At 38.7% G+C, this 21,407-nt stretch overlaps 1 protein-coding gene across 3 annotated transcripts in view; it reads left to right on the forward strand.

The window, feature by feature from the left end:
- Positions 1-21,407, forward strand: part of UHRF2 (ubiquitin like with PHD and ring finger domains 2) — an 80,495-nt gene that overhangs the window by 44,250 nt on the left and 14,838 nt on the right. For all 3 annotated transcript variants that reach the window (XM_032676834.1, XM_032676832.1, XM_032676833.1), the window contains exons 5-9: positions 3,877-3,986; positions 12,855-13,041; positions 16,524-16,647; positions 17,064-17,171; positions 20,572-20,676. In XM_032676834.1, coding sequence (XP_032532725.1) covers positions 3,877-3,986; positions 12,855-13,041; positions 16,524-16,647; positions 17,064-17,171; positions 20,572-20,676 — 634 coding nt within the window. The remainder of the gene's footprint in view (positions 1-3,876; positions 3,987-12,854; positions 13,042-16,523; positions 16,648-17,063; positions 17,172-20,571; positions 20,677-21,407) is intronic.

Genomic DNA, 21,407 nt, shown 5'->3' on the forward strand with positions numbered 1-21,407 from the left:
TTGTAATTGAATCTCTCAGACAATAAGAACTGATAAAGTTCTTATGTAACTGTCCAGCTGCTTTTATTTTCTGGAAAGCTGACCTTTGAAATATCTGGGATAATGCCCAGTTGTCACACATCTAATAAACTGTGATTTTGTGTGTTTAAAGCATTTGGCAACATGAAGAAAGAGGAAGTGTGTGGGGGGAAAGTCCAAATATAAGAAGGTTCAGTTGAAGATTTCTCTCTGGCTGTGACTAACCAATGTGTTAGGCTTGTGTTAGGAATTCTGTTGTATTGAAGAGTCTGAGTCTGTTTTGGGTTTTAATTCTTCTAAAGGATTTAGTGTACTTACTTGAAATACTCTGCATAATGTATACTGTTATTTTTGGTATGGTAAGGTGAAGAAATGAGTAAAGGTTATACTTCTTGTCTATGTTTGACAGTGTAATATAATCACAATTTTATTAGATAACCGTAATTTGAAAATCAGATGATACATAGCCTGGTCATTATTAAAGCTGTTGTATGTGTAGTGCAGCAGAAGAATTAGTCTTTTAAGAGTAACCAGCTGAATAGAATTTTTTAGCTTTGGTGAGGCTTAACCATTTATTATTAGCCATGATTTTTCACAATGGTAGTTAATCTTCCTCTGTAGTTACAGATATATAGCTGTGATGTTTGATGGAACATACCAGCTTTGTAACGTTATTTGATAGTAGTATTTGCTTGCTTCTAGTGTAACTTATAATAGAAAATAAAATGTTTTCTCTGGTTCAAATACTGAATATACTTTAGGAAAAACTTAGTCTGAAAGTTGCTTTCTGAATGCCCTTATCCCAAAAGAAAAATACAGGACAAAAAGAGAAGGAATGTCTACCATGACATAGTATGGGATAGAGAAATGAGGAATTCCATCTGTTTAATCAGTACTACCTAGATACAGGAATAGTATTGCTAGTCAGTAGGATTGCAGTGCTATGAAAGAAAAATATGCTACCAATTGTTAGTGCCATTCAACTGAAATTTTTTTTATTGTTATTTTAAGAGTTCTGTGTTTCCTAGTATTAATTAGAGCAGTTGCTGTATTAAAAAAGTATATTGCTCCTCAACATTTTGAGGTTGAGATAACTTTTTTTAGATGATATTTATAGTAAAGTTGATAACAAGAGTCTGTGCTTCTGCATACTTCACAAAAACTTTTTGCTGTGTTGCCTTTTGTAACACTTACATAATTGAACCAACTTATAAATATTTTCATGGTATATTTTAAGAAAACAATGTGATAATCCTTGCCATTAAAAGTAATTTTAATAGTTCAAATTGGCAGTGGAACTTACTCCTAATAAATGTTCTGCTGAGCTCAGGTTTGGCTTGTTTCCCAAAGATGTGGATAGCAGTAACACGAGTGTCTGTAAAATTTTGGCTGCAGCTGTATGGTGTTTTGCCACCCTCCTTGTTGACCATGAACTGCATGCAGAGAATTACAGGTGATGATAAACTTTTCTTGATAACTACTTGTTAGTTTTCTGTGGAAAACACAGGAAGAAAAGGGGGGCAAATTGAAGTTAAACCGCTCTAAACCATTAGACATGAGAGAAAATATTGCAAGTTTTTCTAGATGCGGTTTTGCTCATAATAGGGATAGTGGTTATAGATTACATGCATTTGATGTTTGCAGAATGCAAAAATTAATGAAAATATTCTGAAATTTGTCTGAAATTTACTGTAATTAGAGAATATCAGTACCCATCCCTTGACATAGGTAAAGTCATGGTTTTAGCTGCTACACTGAGTATAAAATTGCATTTTAATTATATGAAAGAAGGCATAATTCTGTAATTTTATTTTAAATTAGATTCACCACCTTGAGTTCTGTTAGAAATAAGTCCTAGAGGAATCAAGCTGGGTAGGTAGTCAAGCAGTGTTACAACAAAGGAAGGTTCTAACATAGATTTGTGGCATTAAAGAGTGCCAAGGAGTGTGTTTTGTTTTGTTTTTAACTTTAAATAATTGAGAAATAACAAAAAATATATGATATTTAATAAAAGACTCTCCAAGGTACAGAATATAACCTGGGAAACATTGATGTTTTGAGAAGCTCAGTCTGTGTATTTGTTGATTTAGTTTTTCTGCTAAAGATTATATTTACAACTTGTCCTTTCTATATTTGAATTTATTGAATGTGTATTTATGACTGTAAATTATGGAGTATGTGTTGTGGATAATTCAAAGTGTCTTTGCATGCTAAATCTGAGAGGTATTACCCACAATGGCCAGAACCACTGTAAAGTAGTGCCCCCTTAGGGTGCAAATGAAGATTAGCTTAAATAAGTGATTTTCCTGGTCAGGGAAGCAAACTCTTTATCTGATGGATGCATTTGCATTGATGCAGCATTTGTTCAAATAGCCCAAATATTTGAAATTTGCTAGCATTTGCTGTTTATGAACGTGACCAACAATGGTTAATGTTCTTCCTCCAAAACCACAGGGAAAAAAAGGGTCAAAATAAATAGAAGTGCCTAAGTAAACAGCTGTTGGTGCTCTTAAAAGACAATTACAGTCAATCAAGACACCAAGAGTCCTCTCAACCCCAGTTCCATGGCGACCTAAATACGGCAGTGCTCAGGGCCAGCACAAAGTGCTTACAGGTTTTGTGCCTGTGGTTTTTTCCCCTGGCTTAGTTTTTTCCTGCCTTAGTTAGGTTATCATGTGTCAGAGTCCAAGAACTGGGAGTCAGCACAAGGGAAGTGTTGGGAGCAAGTGAACTCCCAAACTGAAGCCTGATGTTTCTGGAGATGTTCTGTTGTTTGAGTTGAATATGAATTATTGAATATTAATCTAATACCTTGTTTCCCTACCTGTCTATAGTTTGATTTCGTTTTACAGCCTAGACCTTTTTTATGGGGATATGCCACCTGGCTGACTTTCTTCCAAAGGCTTTTCAAGTCACCTCTGTGATTGTTTCTTACAGATATCCAGTGTTGTTATACTGAAAATTCCTGCTTAGTTTTAGATTAGGAAGTAAATGGAAAGTGTTAGGAGAACAGGCAGTTGAAGAAAGCACAGTATCATCCTAAGGAGGGAGGAAAAGGGAGTGCTTTACAGCTGTCAGTGTCTTTATAGACATTTCTTCCTACATATGTTTACATTTGAATTAGAATTTGTGTAGATACAAAGATATTTTAATAAGAGGAGGCAAAAATCTTTACATTTAATATTTTTTGATCCTTCTCTAGAAGTCTTTTGGCACTGGTGTTGCAGGGTCTTGGAGTAGTTGTTACTACTAATCACTGAGATATGGTTAGCAGATTTTGCACTGAAACCTGACATTAGCAGGACTTCTAACAGTACATAATTCAGTATGGTAGGGTATGCGGCTTTCCAGAATTGAGTTTTAGGTTTCCAAAACAGTTACAAGTCATAGAAGGGCTTTTTAAACTTTCTGTTGCTTTTCTTGCTCTGTGAGTTTGATTATGATCTGTCTTGTAAGTCACATTTCTGGTTTATTTCTGACACTAAATGTTTATAATAACATTTGAAATGCTGTATTCCAAAAGATACACTTTCGTCTGGTCTACTGTGTTCAGCCAAAAAAACATTCTGAGGTTTTACAAGTGGAATTAAGCCATTATGTAAGGACATACTCAGCTGCCAGACAGTCTGAGGGTAATGGAGTAGTCTTTTCTTTAAGCATACCCTACATATGTGCTTTATTTTTTTCTTAGAAGTTACAGTACTAGACTGATTTTTGTATGTGAATTGAAATAAAGTATCCTATCAATGATGAAAAAAATACTACTTATATTTTTCTTATTGCTTAGAATTCATAAAGTACAGAATCTAGGTCTGAGGAACTAAGCTGAATGTACTTTTTATTCTTCTTGTTTTTCAGAGGCCCAGAAGACACAATAAATGATTGTAAAATCCTTTTTATAGAGGAAATGTACAAGATTGAAAAGCCAGGAGCCTATCCATTGACATTTGGGGATGGAGATTTCAAAAGTATGCACGTTTCAAATTATTTGAATATAAATACAAATTGAGTGATGTTTCTTTAAAAAAAACCCAGAAGTATTAGTATTCAGAGTTAGTAATAATAATTGTTTTGTGTTCAGGAAAGTAATAACATAGAGTCCTTTTTAGATTTCTGTTCTAAAAGTAGATGGCTGTTCTAAAAGTAGTACTGTAAGATGGCTCTATTACTTGCTATATTCAAAAACTGGTAATAGCTTACTGCTATCAGTCATAAGCAGTGAAAAAGGGAAACAGCTGATAATGTTCTAAACGAACAGTGCTAAATGAATTTGTAGACTCATTTAAGTTCCTAGAGAGGTGTTCAGGTCACCAAATTGCTATTGCAATTGACATATCATTTCAACTTTCAATAAATTAATAAATGCCAAAGATAGAATCAGTCTGTAGTGATGCACTTTTACTCTGTCATTATCTCAGAATTTAAAAAAAAGAAAAAAAAAGAGAAGGAACTAAGGGACTTTGTGCCAAAGTTGCTTGTACCATGAACAAAAAAGGATAATTAATTTTTGTGTAAGTTAGCCCAGCATGATCTTCTAAAAAATAAACCATTCCAGGCCTCCTTATCCTTCCCAAAACCACAAGACGGTGTTAGTTGCAGTTTCTCTAAAAAGTAGCGTGACATTTTATCCTAAGTTTGAAAGCATATTAAAGTTAGGAGTGATAAGTGTTTGTGATAGCAACACTTGAGAGACTGAACTACAGGTATACTAGTAGGTACTAGATATTATTCTGTGTTACACTCCTGACTCCAAGGCAATTTTCAGAACCTTTGTAGGTAGCTCTCAGTGTGCAAGAACTAGTTTGCATGTTTATTTGCTGCCATTTAAAAAAAATCACTGTTTTTCAGAGGAGCAAATACCATTCTCTGTGGTATTCTTAAAAGTAAAGATATCAATTTCTTAACTATTATTTTTTCATTATTTGTGAATTACTGTACTCAGATTACTAAAAAAAGAAAGTGAACCTGTTTTACTATTCTGTTTTACTTTTTCTTACTCACATTAAGAGATCTTTGCAATATCTTTAAGAATGTATTGATTTTAGAAATTGCAGTGTGAGAAAATTAAAAATCTACAAATACTGGTTTGCATTTACATACTATTTATTTTGCAAGTCTAATTGTTTATGCAACATTTTAAATAGCATAAAAAATTATTACGATTCATTTGGTTCTTCCTTGCAGCTACTGTGTAACGAATTAATTTTTTTAATTCTGTGTTGTGGAAATGAGTGATTACTGTATTACTGACTGCACATAATTGTCTACAATGGTGCCATTTGATCTGGCATGAGTATTTATTTGTCATACAATCATGTAGGTTGCAAAAGACCCTTAAGACCATTAAGTCCAACTGTTAACCCAGCACTGCCAAGTCCACCACTAAACCATGTCCCTAAGTGCCACATCTACATGGTTTTTGAACACCTCCAGGGACAGTAATTCCACCCCTTCCTTGGGCAGACTGCTCCAATGCTTGACCGCCCTTTCGGTGAAGCGGTTTTCCTAATATCCATTCTAAAACTCCTCAGCATGACTTGAGGCCATTTCTGCTTGTCCTATTGACTGACCCACACCTCACTACAGCCTTCTTTCAGGTCGTTGTAGAGAGCAAGGTCTCAGGTTCCCTGAGCCTTTTTTTCTCTCCAGGCTAAACAACCCCAGCTCCATCAGCTGCTCCTCATAGTGCTTGTGCTCCAGACCCTTAACCAGCTTTGTTACCCTTCTTTGGACTCACTCAGCACCTCCATGTCCTTCTTGGAGTGAGGTGCCCAAAACTGAACACAGGATTTGAGGGGTGGCCTCACCAATTGGTGTACTTTTTACACTGATTGCCACATTTAGTTTCGAAGTCAAGATCTTCATTGTCACTTACAGCTCTTTCCCTCCTGTTTTGACAGCTGTTTCCTTATTTGTAACCTCTTTGCTTAAACTACTCGCACATTGACATCTATGTAGAGATTTGCACCCCTTTGTATGTTTTATTTAATTTTGTTCCTGGTCTTAATTTTATTAATTTCAGGACATTGTTTATAAACTTTCATAGATAAATGCCACTCATAAATATAATATTTTAAAATGTAACCCTGAAGACTTAATTGATCTGGGAATTCAGCCTTGTTTCTTGAACTGCTCTTCTTCCTGATGCCAACTTTTTCATCACACAAGTCCACTCGTGTGATTCTGATTTTTTGGCCAGGTCAACTGTCTTGCCTTTGTTTGCATATGCACAGCATCAGCTGAGCTGTATGACATAACCACCAGTATACCCCTTTCCCTCTGGTCTGTCCTTATGACACCATTTGTACTGTGTATTGCAAAAAGTTTAAATATATATACATATACACACGTATCTGTAAACCCACAACTCCCTTCACTTATATACTATGGAAAGATGCAGATTTTTATTCCAACAACGCAGCTGAAATTCAAATAAATTGTTTGCTTTAAATACTCTATGAGTTTGTTGTAAGCACAATCAGAAAATGCACAGACTGTATTTTAGTCCATATTAAGCTACTGTCCATGCCCTCTCCAAAAAATAGAATGCCTACTGTGGAAATAATCTTCATCAGATAAGCAGTGTAGGCTGACTATGCAGAAAAACTGTTATTCCTTCAGCATGGCCACATATTAGTTAGGTTTTTTATGTGTGAAGTGATGTCAATGTACGTCTATGTCAATATACATTTAGCAGTTATAATTAAAAATAGTTATTTTCTAATTATTTAATGGAAATTAAATTGTACAGCTGAGGAAAAGAGTAAGGCTAAACCTATCAGAAAATTATATCAGAAATATAGAAATCTAAGACGACACGTACTTCTAAATACATTGCATTTATATGCAAAATGTACATAAGACCTAGATTCAAAAATATCAACATATATTACTTCCATTAGAATCCAAATTTGTGCTATGAACCTATGATAACTCCCAAGGAAAATCCTGGGAACTACAGGCCTGCCATCCTGACCTCGGTGCTGGGGAAGGTCATAGAGCAGATCGTCTTGAGTGCCTCCATGCAACATGTACAGGACAACAAGGGGATCAGGCCCAGGTAGCAGGGTTTGTGAAAGGCAGGTCCTGCTTGACTGATCTGATCTCCATCTATGACAGGCTGACTCACCTAGAGGATGAGGGAAAGGCTGTGAATGTTTCTACCTGGACTTTAGTGAATGAAGCCTGTGATACCATTTCCCATAGCATTCTCTTGGAGAAACTGGCTGCTCAGGGCTTGGATGGGTAAAAAACCAGCTGGATGGCTGGGTCCAGAGAGTGGTGGGGAATGGAGTTACATCCAGCTGGCAGCTGGTCACCAACAGTGTTCCCTAGGGCTCAGTACGGGGCCAGTTGTATTGAATATCTTTACTGATTATCTGGATGAGGTAGTTGAGTGCACCTGCAGCAAGTTTGCAGACACACCAAGCTGGGTGGGTATGTTGCTCTGCTGGAGGATAGGAAGGCTCTGCAAAGGGTTCTGAACACACTGGTTCAACGGACTGAGGCCAATAGTATGAAGTTGTCATGGTTCAAGATAGCCCCAAAATCCTAATTCCCTAGCTCCATTCCCCCTCCCACATCTCAACCCAATGTGAAATGGGTTTTTCCAGACAAAACACAACCAGACTCAGAATGGGGGAAAGGGAATATATTACAATGACTGTACAAATAAATACTATAGCACATTATACGCACAATCACAACTATCTCTACCATGACATATAGTATTTACAATGGATTAGATCTCTTCTCCAAATAAAAGTCCAGGAGGGAAAGAAGGACAGATCCCTTCTTCAGAGCAGCAATGTCTCTAAGGCAGCAGTCATCTGTCCTTTTCTCATGCAGCAGCTGATGGCTGGATTTCTGCCAGCACTCACAAGGGAGGCCTCCAAGCTCCTCTCAGCCCCTTGACGCAGGCAAAGGGGTCTTCCGTGGGCTGCGTTCACCCCAGACAAAGGTCGCTATCACCACGGTCATATCACGAGACGCAGGGGGTCTTCGTGACAGTCTGGTATCTTCAGGAGACTCCAGCTCCTTGCAGAGCTCCTGTGCCCTGCCTCAAGATGGCTGCGAGCTTCTTTACAGCTTGCAGCAAGGGAGGGCCCCAAGGTCAACCTTCTTCACACCGTCCTGGCTGAGCTCTCAGGACAACTGAGCTTCTTAGCTCCTTTACTCCATCTAGGACTTCTAATCAGTAAGAGTCCACCCCCTCCATTTTTGGAGGGATCTCCAAGGAAGTTTAGGGGAGTTTTGCAGTTCTTGCCCCCAAGCTTTCTCTCTGTAGAAACTTAGTTCTGTTCTCTGCTGCCATTCTTTCTCTCTCAGCTTGCAGAAGTTCTGCCTGCTTTGCTGCATGGTTGTTTTGCTGCTCTCTTATCTTTTGGCTCTGCGCCGCCGCTTTTCCTCCAGTCAGTGCTGGCTTCCGTGGCTTTCAGTATCTCTGGTTGCTGCTCACAGTGGAAAAGCATCTCCCAGCTTAACAACAGACACCTAGTCCAGTTTAACACTGTTCCAAGTCTCTGTAGCCCCCCACTGGGGCTGGGGGGGGAGCAGAGGCCCCGAGGGGCTCAGAGCCCCTTCCTCGTGACTCTACAACATGGCTACCTCTTCCAACCTAAAAAACTACAACTCTTCTTTTCCGGTCTGGTTGTGATATGTTTACATTTTTGCAGGAGCGCCTATTGGGCAGAATTTCAAAACTTCCAGGGGTTTCCACCCCTTGGGGGCTACCACTTTCTTAGCCTCTGGGGGAAGACAAAATCCAAACCACTACAGAAGTTCAACAAGGCCAGGTGTCAGATCCTGCCCTTGGGTCACAACAATGCCAGGCAGCACTACAGGCTTGGGGCAGAGTGGCTGGAAAGCTTTCCTGAGGAAAAGGACCTGGGGGTACTGGTTGACAATGGCTGAACATGAGCCAGCAATGTGCCCAGGGGGCCAAAAAACCATTGGCATCCTGGCCTATATCAGAAATAGTGTGTCCAGTGGGACCAAGGGAAGTGATTGTCCTCCTGTACTTGGCATTGGTGAGGCCACATCTCAAGTACTGTGTTCAGTTCTGGGCTCCTCACTGCAAGAAAAGCATTGGGGTCCTGGAGCATGTCCAGAGAAGACCAACAAAGCTGGCGAAGAGTCTGGAGCAAAAGTCCTGTGAGGAGTGGCTGAGGGAGCTGGGATTGTTTAGCCTGGAGAAAAGGAAGCTTGGAGAACCTGAGAGACCTTATCACTCTCTACAACTACCTGAAAGGAGGTTGTAGTGAAATGGAGGTCAGTCTCTTCTCCCAGATAACAAGGGACAAGGAAGCAGGAAGTGGTCTTAATTTGTACCAGGGGAGGTTTAGATTAGATATTAGGAAAAATTCTCCATGGAAAGGTTTGTAAAGTGTTGGATCAGGTTGCCCATGGAAGTGGTAGCCTCACCATCCCTGGTGGTGTTCTAAAGATGTGAATATGGCATTGGGTTTAATGCTGAACATGATGTGGTGCTAGGTTGACATTTAGACTTGATGATTTTAAAGGTCTTTTCCAACTTTGTTGGTTCTATGATTCTGTGATGACTTACACTGCTCAGGTTGGTGTACTCTACAACCTCATTGAGGGTGCACTCAATCCCACTATGTATGTCTCTGAGGAATGTATAAAATAATATTGGACCAGTATGGACCCTTGAAGAACACAGCTTCTTACTAGTTTACACTTTTACATTGAGCCATTGGATATGGTCCATCCAGTCTTTGGATGTAGCCATCCTTATCCATCTAAGAGTTCGTTCATCAAACTCATCTCTCTTCAATTTATCAGCAAGAATATAAGAAAGATATAAAGCTCTTGGAGACTGTCCAAAGGAGGACCCTGAAGATGGTGAAGGGCCTTGAGGTGAAGCCGTATGAGGAGCAGCTGAGGTCACTTGGTCTGTTCAGCCTGGAGAAGAGGAGACTGAGGGGAGACCTCACTGCAGTCTATAACTTCCTTCTGAGGGGAGGAAGAGGAGTAGGCACTGATTTCTTCTGTGGCATGGTGACCAGTGACAGGACCCGAGGGAATGGCCTGAAGTTGTGTCAGGGAAGTTTTGAGTTGGATATTAGGAATGGTTCTGCACCCAGAGGGTGGTTGGACGCTGGAACAGGCTCTCTCCAAAGTGGTCACAGCACCAAGCCTGACAGTCCCAGAAGCGTGTGGACAATGCACTCAGGCACATGGTGTGATGGACTCTCCTGTGTAGGGCCAGCAGCTGGACTTCATTCATCCTTGTGGTTTCCTTCTAGATATTCTAGAATTCTATAATTTTATGTTAAGAATGTTATGAGGAACCAAATCAAAGGCCTTGCAGACAGGTAAATGACATCTGTAGTTCTTCCATTGCCACTGGATTCTGTCCATTGTAGAGGGCCACTGTACCAGTCAGGCACTATTTGCCCTTGGTGAAGCCGTGTTGGTTGTCTTTAATCACCTCCTGTCTTACACATACTTTGACATGTCTTCTAGGAGTCTCTGTTCTAGGATCTTAATAGACACTGAAGTGAGGCTGACTGGTCAGTAATTCCCAGGGTCCTGCTTTTACTCTTTTCTAAAAAGGGTGAAATATTCCTTTTCTTCCAGTCATTGGGGACTTACCCTGACTGTCATGGCTTTTCAGATATGATGGAGAGTGGCTTAGCAACTACATTAAGTAATTCTTTGAGTCTCGTGGTCTTGTGTACATTTAGGTTTCTCAGGTGATCTTGAACCTAATCTGCTCTTACATTCAGAGGGTCTTAATTCCCCAGTTCCTTTCTTGAGGTTCATGGTCTTGAGAGATGTTAGAAGAGCGATTACTAGTGAACACTGAGGCAAAAATATTGCAGCATACCTCATACTTCTTCATACCAGTTGTCACTACTTCTGTCTCATTTTGGGGAACAGAGAGGGGATTTTATTTTCTTTAGTCTTCCTTTTTGACAAACATGCCTGTAGAAGCCATTCTTATTATTCTTTGCATCCACTGCCAAATTCAGCTCTAACTGTAACTTAGCTTTCCCAATCCTGTCCCTACAAAACCAGGCAGTATCTTTATATTCTTCCCGGGATACATGTCCCTGGTTCTATTGCCTGTGCTTTTCCTTCTTATGTTTCAGTTTGGCCAGGAGGTCCTTACTAAGGCTGGTTTTCTGCCTTCCTTGTCTGAATACTCACAGATGGGAATTGAGATCTCTTGAGCTCTAAGGAAAGTGTCCTTAAAGATCTACCTGTTCTATTCTGCTCCTTCTTCTGAGGGCCGTTTCCCAGGGAGTCCCATCCACTAATTCCTTAAATAACTAAAAGTTCAGGCTCCTAAAATTCAGGGTACTGACTTTAATCGTTGTTTGGCCTGTACCCCTCGAGATGGTGAATTCCACCAGGGCGTGATCACTTCAGCCCAGGCTGCCATCGATCTTGGCCTCTCCAGTTAGTTAATCTGTGACAGTAAGCGACAAGTGCAGTAACACTTCTCTGTCACCTGGCTCTGTGTCACCTGGGTTAAGAAACTATTCTTGATGCTCTCCAAGACTCTCCTGGACTGCTTATATCTTGCCAAGCTACTTTTCCAGCAGATATCAGAGTGACTGAAGTCCCTGAGGTGGATCAGAACGTGCCAGAGTGATGCTTCCTGCAGTTTAAGTAAGAAGGTTTTGTCAACAGGCTCCTCTCAGTGGGGTGGCCAGTAATAAACACAAACCATGAGGTTTCCTTTGTTGGCTTGCCCTCTTATTTTCAGCCACAAGGTCTTGACCTGTTCATTGCTGTTTTTCAAAGACAGGCCTGTGCAATCAGTCCATAGAGAGCAAATCGCCTGTCCCTCCTTCCTTGCCTGTCCCTTCTGAACAGTTTATAGCTACCATTTGGAGTGCTGCAATTGTGTGATTTGTCCCACAACTTTCAGTGATTTTGATTAGATCATAGGTCTCCAGCTGCACAGTCACTTCTAGTTCCTCTTGATTGTTACCCATGCTACATATGTTGGTGTATAGACATTTCAGTTGAGCTATCAACTGTGTAAACTTTTTAGAGGAAAAGCTCTAGTTCCTTTGAGGCATTTCACAGGGTGTTTCCCTATAGGTTTTTGATACATCAGCAGCCCTGACTCTTCTTTGTTAATCAAAACGCCATCCCCTTCCCTCTAGGTCTAGTTGGTTCCATCTTTGAAGATAAGTGTTCTTCAAGGTCCTCCAGAAAGACTGCAGATACAGCACAATACTTGGCATTATAGTCCCCCTTTCTTATAAGGCTTTCAGTCTGGAGTTTCTCTCCTCAGAGATTTTTACACTGATGCCTTATGACCACATGGATCAATTTTTCTGTAAATTCCATTCAGTTGGGAAGGCATGTTTTTCTTCTGTAGGAAGGGGCTTGGATTTCTGCAAACCTCTAGTCATTAATTTTTTTCTCAATACACTTAGAACATTAAAGTATCCAGAATTCCTCTGGATACATCAAGGATCCACCTCATCTTTCTATTCAAGAATCAACTCCTAAAATAAATATTTACTTTGATTGCTTATGTTGTCCAAGCAAACTAACTTACAAGGAACTGATAAGCTGTACAGCTTCAAAAGGCAGCAAAGCTCCATCTGTAGGGAGACTGTGCAGTAGCATGTTAGGAACAGGAGGAAATAAAGATAAGCAGATGATAAGTCATTTTCTTTGTCACTTGTTTGTACAGCAGAAGAAATCTCAGTAGCCTAGATAGTTAAAAAGTTAGAAAAAAAGGCCTTTTCAAGAGGGTAGTGTTCATGTTCAGGAATAGTTTTTCCAGTAGATACAGTAATGCACTTTTCTGAGATACATGGCATTTGACATTTCTTTGTTTTTGACAGGAAAGAGTGGCCCAGAATGCAAGCACTGTAGGGCTGATCCAGATAAGGAGTGCCGGTTTTGTTCGTGTTACTTGTGTGGTGGCAAACAGGATGCTCACATGCAACTCCTGTGTGATGAATGTAATATGGCTTATCATATATACTGCCTGAACCCTCCCTTAAGCAAGATACCAGAGGATGAGGACTGGTAAATATACAAGGATGATTTACTTATCTATATTGACATTCTGTACATGGTACCTTCTTGTTATTTGCGCCTCATGAGAGACAATACTGAAGGCATTTTTAAATTCTGTGGTGTTTTCATCCACCTGCTTAATCTAAGGCTTATGTCTTCTGTCAAGAAAATTCTTTTAAATCATTCACAAAGGATTAGTAGTAAGCTTTAATGACCATTAGAATTTCAAAACTGATATGTTCATTATGATTATTATGTTCTTCTGTGACATTACCTAGTCTGATTGTATTTATCAGCAGTTGTTGTTCCTCAGCATTTTTTTTCAAGCTTCACTGCTTGAGCAATTCTCTCATGCTCACCCCTCTCTTTCCCTTCATTCTCTGTACCTGTTGCTGCCCCTGCGCTCTTCGTTGCCTCTACTACTTTCATTTTTCATGCTATGGAAGGATCACCACCTTGCTGCTCTTAATTTCTTATGTCCCTGATTCTGCATGCAGGAAAACAAGTTAACTGGCATTGTTAAGTCTTAATTGTATTTTGAAGTGAATCTGCATGGGCCCATTAGCAGCCCCCTAGGCTATCTTGGGCTTTTTACTAATTTTTTGTCTTTATTGGCTGTCTACAATATACACTGTTCATATTTATCACCTGCCTGTGATTTACATGAGATGCTAATCCTTTATAAATGAGTAATAAATAGTACTTTATTCTAAAAGTTTTCCATTACATAGACTTCATTAAATGTCTAAGACGTCTGTGGACACATTACATGGAATCTGGACCTTGTGATGTAAAAATCTGTATATGTCCTTTGGAAGTTTCTAACATTCTCTGTGAATTAATAACTCAATCTCCTACACCCCAGTGGATTCTGTAGTGCCTGTGGTCAGTGGTCAGTGCCTGATGGCATGGGTGTTTTCTAGGGCATTTTTTTTCTGAACTACTTTTGTATTTATGTCAATGTATGACTTAGTGCTTGAGACCTTTAACATTGCTAGGTGTTTCTCAGTGTGTACATTTGTCCACAGGGACACTGTTGTTGGAAGTTGATTGTTTTGCATGAAACTTCTGCACTGGAGAGAGTTGTATTTACTGTTTTTGGAGGAACTGCTGGCTTGAAACACTATCTAAAAATATTTTCTGTGTCTACCAGAAATACGTATGGGCCATTGGAACTAAAAATAGCATTTATTTGAGTATTGTCTATGTGCCTTCCACTTCTTACATATGCAAAATGATTACAGTGTTAATTTGGCACAAGTGGTTTATTACTGACTGCAGTCAATAAGCAGTATTCAATTGCACCTGCCCTTTGAATATAACATCAGAAGTTCTTTTTTGACTTCCTTCATTCAGAATATTCAGTGAGACCATCTGTCTGGAAGTACATATCTGCTCGGTCCACCCGTTCTTCGGTTGCCCCTTACTCAGAACCAGCTCTAATCCAGTACTCCAGTAACAGTAAAGCTCATCTGTTTTCCGGTACTGGTCCCAGGAAAGTTCCTGATAAAATATATATGCTTTGACTCAGTTAGCCCCTCCCAAAAACCCCCCAAATCCTTTGTTCTGTCCTGAAAACAATTTATTCTCTCTGGTTTATCCTACACCCTCAAGTACACAGAAGGTTTGATAATCATGTCAGGATTCTGACACTGAAATCTTGCCAGCCATCAGGGTCTTTTTGGCTTAACTGGTGTGCTAAGATTATCTTGGCCTGCTGGTGGTTTCAAATGTTTTTTTAGATTGGCTATTAGTGTTCTATTCTTCACTGGCACCCATTCTTTTTCAAAAACTTCTCATAAAGTACATATTATCCTACATCTATTTCAGAGGACTACAGAAAAAGTTTGAAGAGTAGAAATTATTTTCAAGTGTAGCCATTAATGTTCAGATCCCTTTACCCTCTTCAAATTATATCACTAAAACTGCACTTCTTAAGTCCCTGTGACTGTTTTCCTCCCAGAAGGTTTGATGCTCTGTAGACAATCATGTGAGCATTAAATTGACTGATAGCATGGTCTTTAGAGTCTCTCAGGTCATATGCTAAGTGCAATTTAGACCCACTTACGTTTCTGGCCAAAAAATTAGAGAATCATAGAATCGTTTGGGTTGGAAGGGACCTTAAAGATCATCCACTTCTAACCCCTCTGCCATGGGCAGGGACACCTTCCACTAGACCAGATTACTAACAGCCCCATGCAGCCTTGAACGCCTCTGGGGATGGAGAGTTTCCACCCTCTCAGTGCAATCTGTTCCAGTGCCCAACCATCTTCACATTAAAGAATTTCTTACTAAAATCTAGTCTAAACCTTCTCTCCTCCAGCTTAACGGTATTCCCCCTTGTCCTGTCGCTACATGCACATGTAAAAAGTCCCTCTCCAATCCCCCTGTAGTCCCCCTTCTGGAAGGTGCTATAAGGTCTCCCTGAAGCCTCTTCTCACTGAACAGCCCCAAGTCTCTCAGCCTCTATTCATAGCAGAAGTGCTCCAACCCTCTGATCAACTTGTTGGCTCTCCTCTGGACTTTTTCCAACAAGTCCACCCACGTCTTTCTTGTGTTGGGGGCCCCAGGGATGGACACAGTACTCCAGGTGGGAACTCACAAGACCAGAGTATAGGGGGAGAATCACTTCCCTCAACCTACTGTCCACGCTGCTTTTGATGCAGCCCAGAATAGGGTTGGCTTTCTAGGCTGTGAGCACACTGCTGAGTCATGTTGATGTTCACAAACACCTCCAAGTCCTCCTCAAGGTTAGTCTTTGTCCGTTCTCCAAATGATGAATTTCCACAAATTTATTTCATATAATTAAAATGTCTTGAAAAATGGCATTCAAGCTTTTTAGCTTGTTTTTGTACTCCCTTTTTCTATCTGCTGTAGTCACTGCATACTAGTGTCTCCTACTTTGCTGCCAGAATAGCTTTGTGTTAGTTGGAGTAAGTCTCAGCATTATATTCTAAGTGGCTTCAGTGGTGTGGAGTGAGTGTGAGTCTGTATGTGTGTTTCTACACACGTTATGTCATACCTTGGCTCTGTTTGACATTCAGCTATCTCAGTGACATTTGTCGGACTACCAGCAAAAAATAAGGGTAGAGTGGGCAGATGTAGAAACAGACCATGAGTACTGGTTAGCAGCCTCCTCTAATCTCAGCTGTCTTCTCCTTTACATGACATAAATGAAAGAGGACAGAATGACGAGAGAATACAGGAGACACGGAGACCTCTCACATACTATGTGAGAAAGAATAGTTAAATGTTTTGCCTCTAGCACTCTACCTTTAAAGATAGTGAAATGCCCTTTTTTTTTGAAGTTGACGGTATTTGTTCATGTTGAGTTCATTTTTTAAGCCATAGCTTCAGCTGCTTAAGACTGGTGTATGCTTGCTAGCTTGAAATATTCAGTCGAGATAAACAAATTGATTCTATTTCGGCTACAAGAAATGTATTGCCATTATTATGAAGTTAATTGAGAATTTACTAAAACCTTTTTTTAGGTATTGTCCATCCTGCAAAAATGATTCTAATGAAGTTGTAAAGGCTGGAGAAAAGCTCAAACAGAGTAAAAAGAAAGCAAAGATGCCATCTGCCAGTACTGAAAGCCAGAGAGACTGGGGCAAGGTAGAGTGTGTTTTAGAAATAGCTGTTACTCTTATTGTTTATGTATGTGCTACATCTGTAATTCTGCTTATATATGCACTGCACAAAATTCAGTACTGGGTTGCACAGACGACAAGACAATGTTTAATCCTGCCCACTGTCTACTGGCAGTTAAAGCAATGGAAGAATTATTAAGGTGACTAGAGGTAAAAACAAACAAACAAACAAACAAAAAAAGACAAAAAAAAAAAGACAACCTCAAACCCCCTCCCAAACTCATAACCACATATTACTTATTTAACATTCCTTTTAACAATTGTTAACATATTTAAAAGTATGTGTTTGTTATAATTGACAGATTTTTTGATCTCTGCATTGCATTTGCAAATAGTTTTCAATATTGTAATACTGATTCATTTTGTCTGATGTATTTTTAGGGCATGGCCTGTGTTGGTCGCACTAAGGAATGCACTATTGTTCCTTCAAATCACTATGGGCCTATACCTGGTGTTCCTGTTGGGACAACCTGGAAATTCAGAGTTCAGGTAGGTTGCTTCAATATTAGCTGTAGTTGAAGTAATTAATGGGTTGGGCGCTAAAATAGATTTAGATTGACAATTGCCATTTTCACGAGGACTAAGTAAAGCAAATACACTATGATTCTAATATTGGAAGTGATGCCAGTAGTAGTGAAGGTTGAAGTATACTGACTGGACAATGCAACTTCATAAAAAGTCTGTTGTAATTAGGATAAACTTATTTCACATGTTAAAATTTTAAGTGGGATGCTTAGTGAATAACGTCAAGTATTTTTTGAAGTGCACTTCACGTGAACAGATTATTCCATTTAGGAGGTGTAGACTATAGATTTTGACAACATTATATGGTATCACCGTGAATTGACTCTCTATCGGTGTTTTTGGTCATATGTGTAATGGATGTCCAAATCTGCTTTTAGGCTGGTGAACAGCTTAAACCAGTGTAAGCCTGTAGTGCTACTGAGATCCGCTGTCTATTCAGCCTTTGGTGTTTCTTGTACTGTCTCATCTTCTGTTTCAGATATTGCTTAGGCTCTGGGGTCTCTGTGGTTAACTAGATTGGTAAGAAACTGGCAGAAAATCCCATCTGGGGTAGCTGTAGCGCTGATTTTCCCAGTCCATTTCACATTTTGGTTATGTAAGCACAATACCAATACTTGACAAGGCAGGAAAAAACAAAGCAGGGAGGATGGGACAACTTCATTTTGTGCCAAAACTGATTTTTTTGTGGTTTCAAAGTGTCCAGCAAGCTACAGACTTACTCCCTTTTTCCTCAGTCTGATCTGGTAGCACTGATTTTTGGGTTATCCTTTTTTTATATAGTTTTTTTTTAGTTAGGGAAGTACATACTTCTTTATTTTCAAAATCAGTTAGTTCTTTATCTAGTGAATGTGTAAATGATTGTAACTGAATGTTTTCCCTCATATTTGGAAGAATAGAAATAGGATTTTTAAAACTGCTTGGGGAGGTGCAGGCCAAGAATCAAAAGTCTCTTCTGATTTACTTTATGAACTTTTCATCACTTGCTTTCTTTTTATTGGCTTCCAGATTAAGTAAAGTCTAATAAATAAGAGAAGTTTCTAAAATCACTTAGGCAAACCCCAAATATAAAAATCAGTTTTTATTTTCACTGCTTCAGTAATAATTGAAATTACTAGTTCACCTTTTTGTTAGGAATTCTGTTCGTAACAAAAAAGTGAATACTTTACAAATATTTTTAGTGCTGATAGGAAAAAGCAAGAGAATTGGAGTGCTGCTTTTGTCAGAAAATCCAGCAAAGACTACTAGTTTTTATATATATGCGTGGACTAGATATCAAAAGGCAATGACCGTTTCTATATAATTATTTAATTTTGGGTACAAGTAAAATACTTTGTTGTTTTTTTGTGAAGATTGAAATGTTTTCTACATAGAAAGTTAAATTGCACTATTGTTTCTCATAGGACTAGTCTTTTTATGAAAAATGAGTTTGTCTCAGCAAATCTATGAGAATTTAGAGACTATAGTTTCTTTATTTCTGATTTGCATAGTTTTTTTGTGACACAAACTCTCTTTTCCCTAGAAGGAAATTGACTAAGTATTTCTTCTGAAGAGAGCACCTGAAGAGCATCTTTGGCATGAATTACTTACCAGAGTTCATCTTTGGGGTGAATCACCTACCAGAAACCTAAATTTAATTGATAAAACCTGGAAATTAAAGGAGGGAGGGAGGAATGAATTAGAGGATGTTTGATACAACAGGAAAGAGGAGCACAGTAGTGGGGCCTTTGTATTCAGCATACTCATAAGTGGTCTGGAAAAACTGGCAAATAGCTGATAAAGTTAAGTGAGAGTGCTAAGTTGTTGTGGATAGTAAACATGGGTCTGGGAACACATAATTTTTAATGGGCTTTCAGCTGCTTAGTCTTCTTGTTATTTAGGAAAGAGATATTCTAATAGCTAATTTTGAAAATATGTCATTTTAATACCCAATAGTGATTAAAAAAATAAATCAAGTACTAGGGAGGGTCAGGAAAATAAAATACATTATTATGAACAGCAGTCAGGATGATTAGAGGAATGAAATGGTTTTGATTCATCTGGGAAATGTTGAAAATTTTGGGAGGTGTAGATGACTACAATATGATGTGCAGTATAAAAAAAATGGGACCAATATATACACTTCTGTATTTTTGTAAAAATTACACTTCTGTCAAATTTTGTAAAGTGGTTATCAAAAACTTGTCAGCTGCCCATTTCAAGTGACTGAAAGTAGAACTAGTTCATATGACAAGTCGTACTGCTGTGAACTCTTTTATCTCTTTGATACTATGAATCCGAAAGTTTTAAATAGTTTAGGAAGTCAGAGCCACAAATAGCTGAATGCTGAGAAATTCTGCAAGGAAGTATCATTGTGTCTTTGCATAGTTTTCATACTGTGCACAGCTCTAGTCTGTTGTTAAAAAGTGCATTTTTGACCAGCTGGGTTTTTGCCGTATCGTATTATGAAATTTCAAGACTATAGGAGAAGAACATAGACTTTCTTGGAAGTGTAGGCTAGGAAAAGGAGTTCAGGAGTGTGGGAGGCAGAATCAGAAAAACAGGCAAAATCAAGGTCTGAAAGAAGATATGAAGGTAGGAAAAAGTATTGTAATTGGTTTTATACTGGGAACATTCTAACAACAGTATTTTTGACATCACATACTGAGTTTTTTTAAATGTAGTTTAGCAGTTTGAAACAATTATTAAATACATTTTTGTGGGAGGCATGTTCCAGCAGATTTTAATAATGTTGCCAGTTTATGGCACAGCTGCAGCTTTCAGGTGGTCAGGTTGCAGATTACTTGAACATTCATTACCAGAGAGTTATCCTGGTTGGAGAACCAGTCTATGATCCATACATTGTTGCAATGGCTTCTTCTGTTTCCTGCAATGGCAGTGTAATAATATTCCTCTGCACTAGTCATGTTTATAGTGTGTTACCTTCATGGTCCCTGACATAATGAGCTTTACACAGGTCACTGGGATCTTCCTTAGTAAAAAATTGTAAAATGTTACCAAATCGGCAGACCTCCTTCTGCTTTTGGATTGTTCTAAATGACTGTGCAAGCAGAGAATAGCACTGAGTACAGTCTTAGGTACTGCTTATGGAAAGAACCATGGAGATTTTTTCCGAAGAAGAAATTGTACCTTTACATCTTCTGGTGTCACCACTGTCCTACATTGTCCTGGTTTTTTTGGGTGTTCTTACTTTTAGCTTTTCTTCTTGAAAACAAGTGGAATTCTCAACTTTAATGGCAGTCTTACATTACCTGTTCACACAGACTCCTCTGTACAATATTTTAAGCAGAAAGTTGATTGTTAAAAGTGTTTGTAGGTGGCTGGTTGTTTAAAAAAATGCTAGAAACTGGCTTTTTTCTGTTCCCAGGTGAGTGAAGCAGGTGTTCACAGGCCCCATGTTGGTGGAATCCATGGACGCAGTAATGATGGAGCTTATTCACTTGTACTAGCTGGAGGATTCGAAGATGAAGTGGTATGTCATTTGTGCAAGCAACAGTTTTGCCTTCATAATGCATCAAATGTATCAATGTTTGTAAATATAGAGTTATATTTATTGTTTATCTTAAAACTAATGCTTAGGCAAATATGACTGTGAAAAAAATAACTACTACTGATAACAAATGAAGTAGTTCTTAATGTTCTGGAAAGAAATACCTTAGCAAAGCTTTCTTCAAGAATGCTTATGCTCATATTTAACACTCAAGCAAAATGTGTCAGTTACGGCTGGATTTTACATTGTTTAGGGTAGTTACATTTCAGTATACTTGCAGAATCTGAATTCAGCATAATTTAAAATATAATTCTGCAATTATATGCAAAGAATATGTTTTATGTTGTGCTTTGGTCACGATTTTGTTACAATCAAGACATGCCTCTTCCCTTGGGTTTGTCATGTTTCTAAATATGTAATAAATTTATTTTAATGAAGCAAAAATAAAGATATGTATTATTTGATTCTATGAGGTTCTGAAGGTTCTTGGGACCTACTGATGAGCACTTTCATAACTTCTTAAGAAAGTCTCAGAATCTTGTACTATGAGCCTTAAAGACACTGGGAAAAAATTCTACTTTGATGTTAACATCTAAGTAGAGCAATTAAAGGAATTATGCTGCTAAACAAAACAGTAACTACTTTCAGTTTTCATCCTGTGATGTTGACCAACATTTATTTATGAATAGATTACTGTTTGCTGCAATTAAATA

This window comes from Chiroxiphia lanceolata, chromosome Z (assembly GCF_009829145.1).
Source record: "Chiroxiphia lanceolata isolate bChiLan1 chromosome Z, bChiLan1.pri, whole genome shotgun sequence".
NCBI classification, from domain to species: domain Eukaryota; kingdom Metazoa; phylum Chordata; class Aves; order Passeriformes; family Pipridae; genus Chiroxiphia; species Chiroxiphia lanceolata.